Raw genomic sequence first — 13,877 nt, 5'->3', positions numbered from 1 at the left:
ATTGTAATATACTGTAACTATAAAAACCCATTCAACTAGAATATAAAATGTGGTATGTGAGGTATGTACAACACAGTAAAAACACATATGCGAAAACAAACACTTTTAAAGGGAGTTCTGTAATAAAGGTAATACATGTTTATTAACACCTTCCTAAAATAAATGCCTGTTTTTTTTTTGTTTTTTTTTTTTAGTTTTTCAGGAAACACAAAAAAACATATGACAGTTTGTCAGTGTATCAGTTCAATTTTCTGAGTGTTAGACTCTAAATTTAATAGAAAAGTTAATAGAAATGAATAAAAATCAGATTTAAAGGATCATTTAGACTAGTCAAGAAAGAAATAATTAATTATCCCATTTTGTTTTAGCTTTTTCTCCTTTTTGCAAACAGGATTTCAGGAAAATATATCTTCTCTTGATTATCAGAATCTTTTTCTCATTTTTGCACCTTTTAACATATATGTGGTATAATTAAACCTTTGTCACAAGATAATAAAAAATATATATATATTTTTTTAATGTCCTCATATTCTGATTGTGAGGTTCAGAAATACACTACACTATAATAAAGTTTTACACCCAATGTTCTATTTTAACAAAACCAGAAAACGGTTTTGTTACACAGTTGTTCTGGCAATTAAAAAAATCACAATAGTTTAAAGGATAGTTTACAAACAGTCGAACAATAGTCAAAGAGAAATATTCCATGTTCTAAATTTAAAAGGACAGAAAACTGTTAACAATTGAACAGTTTAAAATTTGAACAGCCACAAACTCTAGAGACAAAAAAAGTATTTTTTTTTGAAGAAGGCAGAATGTGAAGGTAAGCAACATGCTATATAAATGCAGAATCATGACAACCATATAGAACCATTTATACAATTAAATGTTTTTTTTTTTTCTGTGTAGTACCCCCCTAAAAAAGGCTTAAGCTCAAGACCAGCTTTTGCTGGTAGCTGGTTTTGGATGGTCTATGCTGGTGAATTTGGCCAACCAGCTTGGAAAAGCTTGGTTTGGCTATACTGCTTATTTAACTTGGTGGGGCTAATCACGCTTATAAACCAGCTAAAGCATTATGCTTAAATAAAAGCATTTCTATACTCCAAATATAGCACCTAAACAGGTTCCACTATTTTTAGTAGGTCAGAAGTCTCTTTTCTGATCTCCACAATGTAGTTGGTCAGTTATTCAGACAGGGATTAAAACAAGTCATAGACTACATTTTCCTTTTAATGAGAAATTTCACTTGAAAGCTGCTGTGCAGTTCAAGACTAGACTTAATTCCACAATGCCATCTCATCTTAATTAGTGTACTGTTGTTTTTTTGTATTTAAGAATGAAAAATGGGAAAAATCATTTAAATTTGAGCTCTCAAAGACATTAGACTTTAATTAGACCTTTTAATTAGACTTTTTGCAGGACTATGGCTTTTCAGAGCCAGGAAATGTCCGGTGATGAACATATCAAAGCTTTATAAACACTCATTCCTCAGCTCTTCAAATCACATCCCAACAATGAACAGCCATGGGCTCTTCTAAGGAAATGCCCACCACTCTCAATTCACAATGTAATTAGAATGTTAAGTTGAGGTGTGAAAGACCATGGAACCTTATATAGAGAACAGCTCATAGGATTGCTAGAAGGACAAATCAAAAGCCCTGTTTTACTACAAAAGACTAGAATATTTATCACATTAAAGCATTCACAATGCACTGAATGTGTGCAAACCTGTTTATTTTTATTTTGTGTTGGTCAGACAATTTGCCATTGTATAAACCTGTGTTTGGGAGGGAAGGCTTTTGTAAGACAAAATGTTGTGTGTTATTCGGTTTAGGATAATTGGTAATTCACACAGTGTACTATGTGATTTGGAAAAGAAAAGGACATGAAAACTTATGTTTTCCTTTATTACATTATTACTTTTTTTCCCAACTATTAGGGCAGCCAAGAAAAAGAACAGATTGTTCTTTAATAAACGTTTCAAAAAATGTTTATCTGTAGCATTGAAAATTGGTACAAAACCACCAACTATTGGTACAATAGTAAAGAAACACAGTTTTTTACATTTACATAAATGTTTGTGTCTAAAAAGTGTACATAAAGTTGACCACTCATCATGGGCACACATGATGGCAGATTAGAGATTGATTTCTTAGTACTTTTTGAGGGAAAGGGGAGGTGCTAAATGTTCCAAAATGCCTTTTCATTTGCCAAGCCAAGAACTCTAAACACTCTGTTGTTGATAATGATTCACTACAGCTGGCAGCTTTTTGTTCCCACATAAAAATGATTTCTTTGAATTGACAAATACACAGTCCAGTGGAAAATTTCAAAAAACAGATTAATTGTGGGAAAAATCTGAAAAGTTGATTGTATATTTAGAAAGGCCAACAATGCACAGGCATGCCGTTAACCTAAAGCTGCAGCAAAAGCAATTTCACTGATTAATGTAAAGTGAGTTTTCATCACCATGGATAGAAAGGGTTTTGTTTTTAAGAGACTGACTGGAATTTTCAGTTAGTAAAGCCTTCAGCATCAAGAACACCGTACCAACTGTTGAGCATGTTGGAGATATCATCATGCTTTGGTGTTAACTGGAATGTTTTTCAAAATGTTTGGGTTTATTCTAATGTTATATAGAGTTTGTTACAGGTAAACTCTTTCACTGATCACTGACTTTATGTTTATTTAGGTTTATTTTAATGTTATATAGAGTTTATTACAGGTAAACACTCTCACTGATCACTGACTTTATGTTTATTTGGGTTTATTCTAATGTTATATAGAGTTTATTACAGGTAAACGCTCTCACTGATCACTGACTTTATGTTTATTTGGGTTTATTCTAATGTTATATAGAGTTTATTACAGGTAGACACTCTCACTGATCACTGACTTTATGTTTATTTGGGTTTATTCTAATGTTATATAGAGTTTTTTTTGGTAGTTTATAGGAGCCCATAGCTGCTAACCGTTACTGACAGAGTTTGAGGAGTCATGGATATATAAATCAGAATGTTCTTCTACTTTTCCCATAGATTTACCTGTGTTATGTCACATCATGATGGTCTGCTTCAAAATGTATTCAGTTATCCTGTGTGGGACATAGAGGCAGTACTACTTGACAGTACACCACCGCCACCTGGTGCTCACTGGTGAGGTTTGAGCATCTATTGGATTTTACAGTTATAATTTTTTTTATACCACACTTTCTTCTCGGCATAGCAAATCATATCAACCGCTTAGGAACATCAGTAATAAGTAATATGCTTTTTTCTCTGGTCCATTTTTTCTGGTTTAATAACATTCTCTATTATTGTTTTTTCTCTTGGACTGTTTTTCTTTTGTCCACAGCTCAAAGTTTGGAGTGATAGTGTCATTTTTTTAAACTGTTAAAAAGGTCAGAAGATGTCTGTGTTCGAGACTATAAACGTAAAAAAGTGTTTCAATTCTTGTTGAATCTCTCTAATGTTTGAATACTCCTTCCGTACACAATACCAAAGGCATGGTGGTCACTATAAGAAATATTTTAGATTTTTTTTACAGTTCTTACTTTGCAGTTGTGTTCAAATAGAAAATCTATACATTGTTTGAACATTTAGAATGTTATATGTGTGCAGTTAAATATGTAACACACAGAAATGATATAAGAACTGTAGCTTTTCTGCAAAGTTGTTGTGACATATTATGTGATATTTGACGATAGTTTTGAGTACATAAACCAGCCTTATTGCACCAAAGCAGAGAAAATGTGCCTGCAACTTAAAAACAGAGATGTATATTATACATGTATAGTATTTAATAAATACTTCACCAAAGTAGTAAAATGCTGTATCGGTATCTAGAGTTGATAAATGTTATTTTAATAGGACAATATTATCTCCTAAATCTATACCTTTAATAACCTTTAAATGGTCAGCTCACCAAAAGGATAAACAGTCGTTTTATTTGGACGTGTGTAAAACGATATTTGATTTATTTTACAAATATGTTCTCAATAACAAAGTAAAAGACTTGCTATATAAAATCTTTCATAGGTGCTTCCTGGTTAATGCTATTTCTTATACAGACACTTGTGTTTTCTGTAAAAGAGCCTGTAAAAGAGTCCATTCAACACTTATATTTTATTGTGTATTTTCTTGTTCTTTTTGGATTGTTTTTTTTTTGGACTTGAAAAGAAGTTTGGGTAAGAAAATTCCCTCAATGTGCAATACGTTTTGTATATTTTTGAACACACGGACATGTTTATAGTAAATCTAATTATGATTTTAGGTCAATTTTACTCTAAATGAAATACACTAAATAAAGTTTGCTAAAAAGATACCCGTATTTCAAACATGTGTTTATACAGACGTATATAATTATATAAACGTATTGACTAATTTTCGACAAATGACACACGTTTGTCACAAATCCATAGGCATTTTGAAGCTTTTAAATTTTGTATGTTTTTTTTTTATTATTATTGTTTTTGTTTTTTGGTTTTGTTTGTGTTTTTGCTTTTGTATTTTTTAATGATTGCTATTTAAACTTTGTAATCTAATTTTGTGTGTTTTTTTATTTGTTTTGTATTGTATTGTATTGTGCAAAAAATATATAGTATGAACTACCAATCACAGAGCAGGTGGGCGGGGCGTGCCTAAATACGGGTGGTTTTGTGCCTGTTTAGGTGTGGGGTTATCGTTGCTAGGTTACGGGAGCTTCTCTGAGAAAAGAGACAGCAGCAGACTTCACTGTAGTGAACGAGGCTGAAGTAGTGATCAGCTTCACTTACCCGAACCAGCCTTTATTCAGCTAGTTTAACACCAGCAGCAGAAGCATGGGCCGGGAGAGCGCTCTGAACACGGAGCTGCAGTTTGACCGGTGAGCCTGGTGTCGGACTGTCGGCGGAGCTGTAATGAGAGCGGTGGCCTGTGGTGAGCTGGTGACTTCACCGCCCGGCTCCTCAGACCTGGAGACCGAGGAGAGGAGCCACGGGCGGCAGCAGTGTGTTCAGTACCTGCGGAGAAACACCGCCAGATCAACACTGAACCATATACCGCCGAAACAGTCCCAGCCCTACAGCCCGAGGAGTGAGTACAGCACCTTCACACACCCGAAACCGCTAGCTCTACCTACCCTAAACTAGATAGGTTAGCTAGGTTAGTCATATGTCTCATTCCATCGTTTTTTATTCATTTTAAAATGTCTAGTTTTGGTCTCTAGTATAAATAAATGCCATGTGAGCTGTTTGTTGTAAATCCTTTATATTAGGTAAACGTTAATCCTTTGTAACACTGCTTTAGTCCGGTGGAGGAATGGAGGGGGGAGAAACGGACAAAAGTTAGAAACGTTTTAAAATAAAGACATTTTTACACCAATGACAGTCTTTGCAATGTCATCTGTTACTTTACAACATGTGTAATGCCCTGCTTTTAAGTGCAGTTCAGCCAATGACCTAGTCTTAGAGTATCTGTAAAATGTGAAGTCCACTGGAGATCCTATGTAAACCTTACTTACACACAGAAGTGGGTAGTCCAGGTTCAGAAAGTAAAATCCACTAAAATCCACTAAATTTACTTTTAACTAGTGTAAATAGAACTGTTCCAAACATACACCAACCTATCTCAATTGTACTGTGCTGGTGGGGTTTCATAGACAAATTCTAACCATTTGTTCCTTAGCTCTGAATTACTGGGCAACCCATACAACACTGATGTGTTATTTGCACAAATAACACAGGAACAAACTGCCAAGCTGTTCCTAGCTCTGTTAGCTCCTGTCTGACCAGATGTGTCACTGCCTGGCTTCAGATCTGCCTGTGGGCCGTAGGGAGCAAATGTGGGCGAGGCCATGAATACTAATTCACAGGTTGACGTAGACACGGGTGCTTTTACTGATCTACTCGTTTTTCTGAATATTTTCTACTGCAGAAAATGGAGGTTGAGGAAGAGTTTCATATGCAGCATGCTTTTGAAACAACTATTGTAGTTCTCAAAGAACAAGAATAAGTGGATTTTAGAGGAAGGACACGTTTAAGTATTTAACTGTTAATTCACTGAACGGATTATAATATAATTAAAGGCTGTTACAAAACTCTTAATAGTATTTTCGAAAAAAAAATCTGTCAAATGTTTATCTTTTCTGCGTTGGTTAATAACACTTAATAACATGTGTACTATGTATTCTAAGGTATTACACCTCAAACTACAAGCGTACTTTTAATTGTACTAAGTTACGCTATATCTTGATCAAAAGATTAAGTACAAGTATATGCCAAATATACTTAGACTTTTCTGTGTACTTGTCAGTATAAGCCAAGTATTTTTGTCAAGTAAATTATATTTAGTATGTCATTGTTAAGTACAAAACAAGTAAACTGAAAGCATACTTGCTTAATTTCCAGTTTAAAAGTTTAAAACACTTAAATAAACTTAGTTTTTATGTAAGGGAATTTCAACCATTTCCTTTAAAACATTGGAAATCTAAGCTTACTATAAATAAACGGAAGTGCTTTACTCACCCAAATAAACTACTTTCAGGAGAGAAATGTGTGTACTTTATCATCCAGGACTCGTTTGATTTAGAAAAAATAAAGTTTTTTTTAAATGTATAATTACAGTAGTTTTTAGGGGCCCCCAGCAGCTAGATATGCTGGAATTGCTAACGCAAACTATTAACTCCTGAAAACCCCTGTAGTTAGTAACTGAAGAAATTCAGACCTAATATCCGCTAATTCTTTGCCTTTTATAGCGTTTAAACAAATGTTATCCTTGCCAGCTGACACTATACACACTTGGCTTAGAAGTTTATCTAGCCAGCCATCTAACCTAGCAGTAATTAAATATTAATATATAGCTATTGCAATCTAAAATGTTTTTTTTTTATTTCAGTTATTGTTATATTTTAGTTTACATTATGTGACAAGCTACAGCATATGACACTGACTGGCTTTCATCACATTGTTGGCACTCTTTCTGTGGCTTTAAAGGTGTTCATGTTAATATATGAATTATATCGTATCTAGCCAAATTAAAGGAGTTAATATTGTAATATAATTTTTGGCCATGTCTTCCAGCTCTACTGGTAATTCCATGAGGCCATGCCACTGGGTGGCGCCTAAGTAAAAACAAAAAAAAATTGTTACTTATAAAAAAATATTTTATTTCAAAGTCAGGCAAGTTTTGTATATTAATCTGCACACGAATATCTCTTGAGAACTGTTAATGTGGGTGAGTAAAAAGCTTTTGTTTGTTTACAGTAAGCTTAAATAGTGTTTTAATCTTTTGATTGAAGTAGCTGATTATAGTGGCCAGTATGCTGGTTTCCTAAGCTAATTGGCAATCACAGCAGAAGTTGTATGTTGATGCATTTAACGTAACCACATAGACAGATTCGACTTGTAGCTAAAAAGAAAACTTTTAGACAATAGTGTGCAGATATTTTATTGTTAAGTTTAAGTTATGCAGTAGCTACATATTTATTAAAAAAACTATTTTTCTCTCTCAGACAGAGAACATGAAGAATTAATTTTGAGGTCAGAAAACACCACTGTCGACTTGTGTGGTCGACACTTTCTGTTCGATACAAGATGGACAAATGGGATATTCAACAGAAATAACTTCAGAGGTAATAATTTCCATCTACTTTTTACTGTTTTATTATATGTGTAATGCATAAATAAAAAATACATATTGAAATACATTTGAAAACGGTTACACCTGGAGCAAGAAAAAACTCTTTTATGATTAATTTAAAGTCTTCCTTTTATTTAAGATTTTGTTCCCTGGGAACACTGAATCTTGTGCTGCATTTGATTGAACAGCAGACTGCAGCTTAAAAACATAATCACTGCGGCTGTTTTGTCAGCGTAGTAAATGTTTGATGTTTGCCTTGTTCTGGTGAAAGTGACTAAAGACACAATTAAACATGATCACCACTCTTTTATACATCTTTCCAAACAGATGAAACAGTTTTCTTGCCTCCAGTTTCTCGGAATTACCACATACATCAGTCTCACAATTTACACAGATTTTCTGATCGGAAACAGCTTTCGTATGGAATTACAAAGCCGTGTACATTTGGGTGAGTATTTACTAAAATGCAATTCTAAAATATTACAGCTGTGTTTTTAAGGAAACAAACTGGATTTGGACAACTACTTTTAATGTGGTCATAAAACATGAAATAATACAATAAAATAAAAAATGATTAAATACATTAACGTTCTCTGTTTTGATCTCAGGCTCTTTGAGGAATATGAACTCACATCAGTTCCATCAGTGCTGGTAACACTTACAACCCCACCTATCAGTGAAAGGAATCGTTTTTCTGAATGTTTTAACAATAACAGGTGATTCACACAACCGCATACACAACAGTAGCTACAGCTGTATTGACTTCCTGTTTATGTGATAAAATGACATTGCATTAATATTTCTTTTTTTGTTTTCATCGAGTGGACTTATGTCATCACAGAGATGATGAAGTTCTATGAGTTATTTTCAAACCTTACTCTTCTAGTGTACTTGTGTGTGGTTTGGAACATAGTCTTTTGTTTGGTTTAAGAGGAAGGTGAGAAAAGCCAGTCACATGGCACTAAATTTAGGAACAAATGTGGTTTCAATTAAGGTTTATTAACAACCTTACATCTATTGAAGATGAACAGACATTTTTGTCAACATTAAATAAGTATTACCAAGTATTTGTCCTATTTATGCTATTAATTCCTATTGTCATAAAAATCCTTTAAATGGAAATGTAGCTAATGGTGTGTGTGGTGCATTCTAGAGACAGCTAAGTCTTTTGCACTATGTGCATCAATTGTGTGCTTTACTTAGATATAATTTGCAGAATTATGCATATGTTATGTAGGACAAGTGTAGCAGCGTATTCATTCCACAGTCCTGTTTAATAACTGAAGGTTTAATACCAGGTCAGAAACAGACATTTACACTGAGGAGTAAAGCAGCTGCCTCCTAAAAAAACTACACAAATGAATAAAGTTGAATTATGACTGATTTCTTACTTCAGCTTGCTTTTTCTAAGGTCAAAGAAGATTAAAAAAGTGCGTAATCTCTTCAGTGTTGAATTCAACAACAAAAGTAAGTGCATCATTTTTATTTGTGAATTAATAATCATAAAAGTATCCCAGTGGGCCACCAATGTCAATAGCCGTTAATTTCAGGTTGACTGTTTGTAATGACATCAGATGAAAAACATTTTCTGCAGAATAACGTCTAATACTGTTACATGCCTGCAGGGAAGAGTTAAAAGTAATTCACTTCAATACAAAGCTCATGAATGCTTAACTGCTGGGTTTGTAGGGAAAGTTTGGGGTTAAGTTTTACATGCACAGCTCCTCTGCTGGTGAAAGCTTAAACACTTTTAAAGAGTCAAAATTACCACTAAAAAGAGTTAAGTTTTTGTGTATACACTGCTATACATTGTGTATACAATATGTTCATATCACTGCTTATGTTTAATTCCAACACTGGTAAGAAAATGATCACCTGGCAAATAGGCACTAATTAGTCAGAATGCATTGGTCCAACTTTGTAAGAGAAACAACGTTGGAAGCCGCTCTGGAAGAGTGTCAGCTAAATGCCGTAATGTAGCATCCTGTAATCTTTCTTTGGTCATTTTTTATATGGTGGGAGGAATAGGAAAATAAGAGAATCTGGTTTATTTCATTTGGTGTTTTGTGGTTTATTTTGTAGGTCAGTCATTTCCTGATCCTGTTTTGGGTGCTCCAGCATCATTCGTCCAGAGACTTTCAGAAATCTCCGCCCTGCAGGCGGAAACCGTCTGTCAGGAGAAGATAAAGAATCTGAAAAAGAACAAGAGGCAGGAAGCATAATAAAACCTTTGTTGGTCAAAGGGAAAAGACTTTATGGTACAATGCCAAAACAATTCTAACACAGTTGCAAAGAAGGTCACACTGGCATAGAAGTATTAATTCTGTTCATTTTGTCTGTTAATTCTAACACTTAACATTGAGCCCACATTGTTTGTTTGTAGCGGGTGTAGTCATGTATATTAGGCCGGCACAATTATTTAAAAATTACAATCACAAAAAGAATATGCACCTGGATGTACTGCAGGATAATAAGAACTGAACAGTAGTACAAAGAAAAAATGTATTGAGTTTTTAAAGCATGAAAAAAACTAAAATTACTTCTTAGAATTACTGAGTGTTTGACACATTAATTTCTTCTAATGGGAGACCAAGTGTAGTACTTCTAAATGTGGAGCATCACTGACAGTCAAGCACATTCCTCTGGATTGCCTGGTACGCTTTTATTCCAGGCTGTGTAGCTTCTTATTCAGGACACTTTCTAAGATTTTTAACAAAACATTTAAAGTATGGCTGAATTGAATAGAAAAAAGTGCACATTTAATCTCATCGCTGAGATTTCTGTTGTTTACTGGGTGATTCTGCATTGTTAAATCCTGTCTAAAAATGCTGCCATCTCTCAATATATAGTTAGTTAGTTAGTTAGTTTGTTTGTCAAATATAAATAACCAGTTAAGTTAGACTGTTTGTATACATACTTTTTAAAATGTCACAAAGCTCAATATATCTATATCCATCTTTTTGGCCCAAAGCAGTTTAGCCCCACTTTTTCACATTTTCCTGTTTGAACAGGCTCATAACAATATGGATGAAATGACTGATTTTGAAGGTCTAATCTTTACAGGTGTATATTAAATGAAATGCTGTTATATTTGTATTAAAGAGTGCAGATAAACAGTGTTTTGTTTTTGCCTTTTTTTTTTCAGCGGTTTGCTTTGACCCTTAAACTGAATATTCAGCCTCAGTTTAGCTAGTTTTATTCAGGAGCTTTTGGCAGCTTGTTTTTCTCCCCAGCCTTTCAAGTATAGTCAGACAAAATGACCTGGAACAAACAGTAAACAAAGAGACCTTTAATAAAAGGCTGCTGTAGACCGGCCCACAAGCGGTTTATCATTTCAGCCCCACTCACCCTTAAAGACACGCACAAACAGCTCACATTCTCCTGTGTCTGCACTGCAAATCCATGTGTTTACCCTTTATACACCTTTATGTAATCTGTTAAACACATCACAGTGTTCAGTTAGTTACGTTAGTTGTTGTTTTTTAGAAATGAATTATGCTGCAACATCAAAATAATGGTACTTTTTAAACTCTAAAATTAGGGGTGTTTTTCTAGGCTTACCCCCTAACTTGTTCACAAAGGCATGAAACACTGGGACAAAGTGTTGCAGAAAGTTCATGCAAAAGATAACAAAGCATAAACAAATAAATACAAATAAAAATACACATAAAACACATAGTTTTAGGGAATTATGCCTAAAGAGGTATTAGATCTTTTTTTATTTATTCAAATCTTCCATTAAATTTTAGCTACATTAGCTTAGTAACTAGAGTCTAAAACTAAATGAGCTCCAAACATTTTGTCTTGGCTGATTGGCTACAGTTGGGGTAAAGGTGGGCAGTTGTGGAACTGTATTCACTTTTACCTCAGATGTCACTTGTTAGAAAGCTGGTACGTGACTGACCTCACTTTTGAAGAAGATTCCAGAGACTGGACTGGGTGTGCCTTCAGAATCACAGTGTGCTGTTAGTTTTGTGTCAGTGGCTTTTCTGAGTGTGGCTTCCTTTTCGACAGTCTCTGATGTGTACCCTGCAGAGCTAATGTAGCTGCCATGTATCCATAGCTAGACACTAACTCATACTGGCACTTTGCTGCAGGAGTGGAAGGTGGAAGGTACACTATCTGTGAAAACGAAAAAGTATTTTTTTTTACACATCGAGACACAATAAAAACACATCAGCTTAATTATGAAGAATAATTAAATTGTTCAGTATAAGTGTAGCTTATTTCTGAGAAATCTAAATCTGAATACTTTGGTATGCAAGGCCTAAGAAATATGATTACTGAGCAGCATGCTGTTTACATTATTACTCAACTGCAGTAATCTGATTCTAAACAGATTTAGGCAAACATTAGTACAAACATTGACAGCGAGTGATCTGTGGAAATCTAATCTCTGTTTATGCTACACTATAACTCCAAGAAAATAAAAAACAGTTACTTTTTAATCCTTTTGTGACAGAAGGCAACAGGCAGAGGTCTTCTCACAAGGCAAATGTGTCTGCTGGTCCCATGCGATCGATGTACAGTATGTAGGGGGCATGATTTTAACATCCTCAATTATAGCAGGCAAAAGTTGTTTAAACCTGGCTTATTAAATTGTTTGTTTACACAGAACAATATATGTTAAAAGCTGTAAATCTGTGAAATTTCATGCAATGTTAATGTAATTTTCTTTTGTTGAAGGCTAAAGGCTGAGCCGTAATAGTCCTGGTTCAGCACTGCCTCTGAGCACACAACTAACAGGATACACAAGAATCCTGAAGATAATCATGAAGAGACCAAATGCTATTTTTAGTTATTTAACATTAGAAGATTAGATCAGTTAAAATTGTCAATTTGATCAAAATAAAAAAATCTAAGCAAAGTTAGACAAATGGAGAGAAATAACCATACAGTTCAAAGTGCTTTATAATACAACATTTTATGCACTTTGAATTATGAAAAAAAAATTGCCGACAACAATCCATCAACATAAGTAATCTGTTCTCCAAACAGCACGCTGTGTCGAAAGTGTATATATGTTTAAGAGGACTTTTAATTTGAACTTTGTGGTACATTTTCTTATCACATGACTTCTATTTTAGTTCTAATGACTTTATACTATATGCTTGTGAAGGATCTCTGACAAAGGTTTGGTTATGTGGAACTTTGCTGATGTTGACATGGCTTAATATAGTAATTAAAAGTACATTTGGAGGCCTAGGTAGCATTTCACACAGCAGGATTTCTCAACCAGATAACTTGAGCCCAAATGTAAGGGTTATCCAATAGTAATCTCCCTTAGCTTTTTCAGACTGAAAAGGCCAGTTTAGATCAATATCTTATAATTAATTATGCAAACTCTACACTAAGTTAGTAAAGTTTGAACAAAAAATTGTTTTTGGACATCTCATTTAGCTACTTTAAGGGTCACTCATGGCTGACACAAATGTGCAAATGCACCTACACAGCATTACCAATAAAATAGGACTCTCAGGGGTAGCTAAAACTGCAGAGCTGTGGAGAAGTGAAACTGTTCTTTGGAATGATGTTACTGCTCCATCCAGTATTTTGGGTTGATGAGATAGTTTGGGAATTTATGGATGAAGTGGGGTGACTATAATCCAGCATTTTGACCCACCAATGCTCTTGTCACTGAATGCCAAAAAAAGTCCTTGCAGCAATGCTCCACATTCTAGTTGGTAGTACTCCAACAAAAGCAGGAGAAACACTTTTTTATACCATTGCACCCTATGTCTTTCTTTTGCCTAGTAACACTAAAATCCCACCCTGCTGTTCCCCATGTCTGAACTCCTACTTACTATCCTATCTATTTTTTTTAAGTAAAATGGATTCAGCTCAGTTTTATTTCATCAAATAGTCTAAAAAGTAAAACTCTATGTACCTCTCAGCTCTCTGTCTTTCTCACTCTCCGTGACTGACGCCCCATACACTGCACACACACTTTCTGAAATTTCCAAAACAAGCAGCACACAGTATCTGTTGGCCTGATATTCCCATTAATCTGTGTCTCATGCAGAAATCCACATGTTCCAGACTGACTAGATACTAATACTGACCTCAAAAGCAGTTCTCATGAAGTGTGTGAACAAAAGGAGCCACTGTGAACAGAAAAGTTCCCACAGCACACGGAGGAGATGAAATGGAACTGACACAGAGGCCAGTTCATACAGGGTCAACAGAAACGTTTAGCTTCACACGCAGCGTCAGACACTGCACTTTCTTTATCAGAAGCAGAAGCACACCCAGGTGTTTCAT

General features: G+C 34.6%; 1 protein-coding gene and 1 long non-coding RNA gene across 2 annotated transcripts; one reads left to right on the top strand and one right to left on the bottom strand.

The window, feature by feature from the left end:
- The first annotated feature begins 4,670 nt into the window (after positions 1–4,670).
- Positions 4,671–10,747, top strand: si:ch211-171b20.3 (uncharacterized). The gene is made up of 6 exons (XM_007260102.4): positions 4,671–5,072; positions 7,489–7,608; positions 7,944–8,064; positions 8,225–8,332; positions 9,028–9,083; positions 9,699–10,747. The coding sequence occupies exons 1-6, from the start codon at positions 4,898–4,900 to the stop codon at positions 9,836–9,838; spliced, it is 720 nt and encodes a 239-aa protein (XP_007260164.3). The 5' UTR covers positions 4,671–4,897; the 3' UTR covers positions 9,839–10,747.
- Positions 10,708–13,877, bottom strand: LOC103035805 (uncharacterized). Its single transcript, XR_002651800.2, has 3 exons — positions 13,679–13,877; positions 11,521–11,738; positions 10,708–11,050 (listed from the first exon to the last, which is right to left on the bottom strand). It is a non-coding gene; the product is annotated as an uncharacterized LOC103035805 (long non-coding RNA).

The sequence above is a fragment of the Astyanax mexicanus genome, chromosome 1, assembly GCF_023375975.1.
Source record: "Astyanax mexicanus isolate ESR-SI-001 chromosome 1, AstMex3_surface, whole genome shotgun sequence".
NCBI lineage: Eukaryota > Metazoa > Chordata > Actinopteri > Characiformes > Acestrorhamphidae > Astyanax > Astyanax mexicanus.
This window is presented reverse-complemented; position numbering and strand designations above follow the sequence as displayed.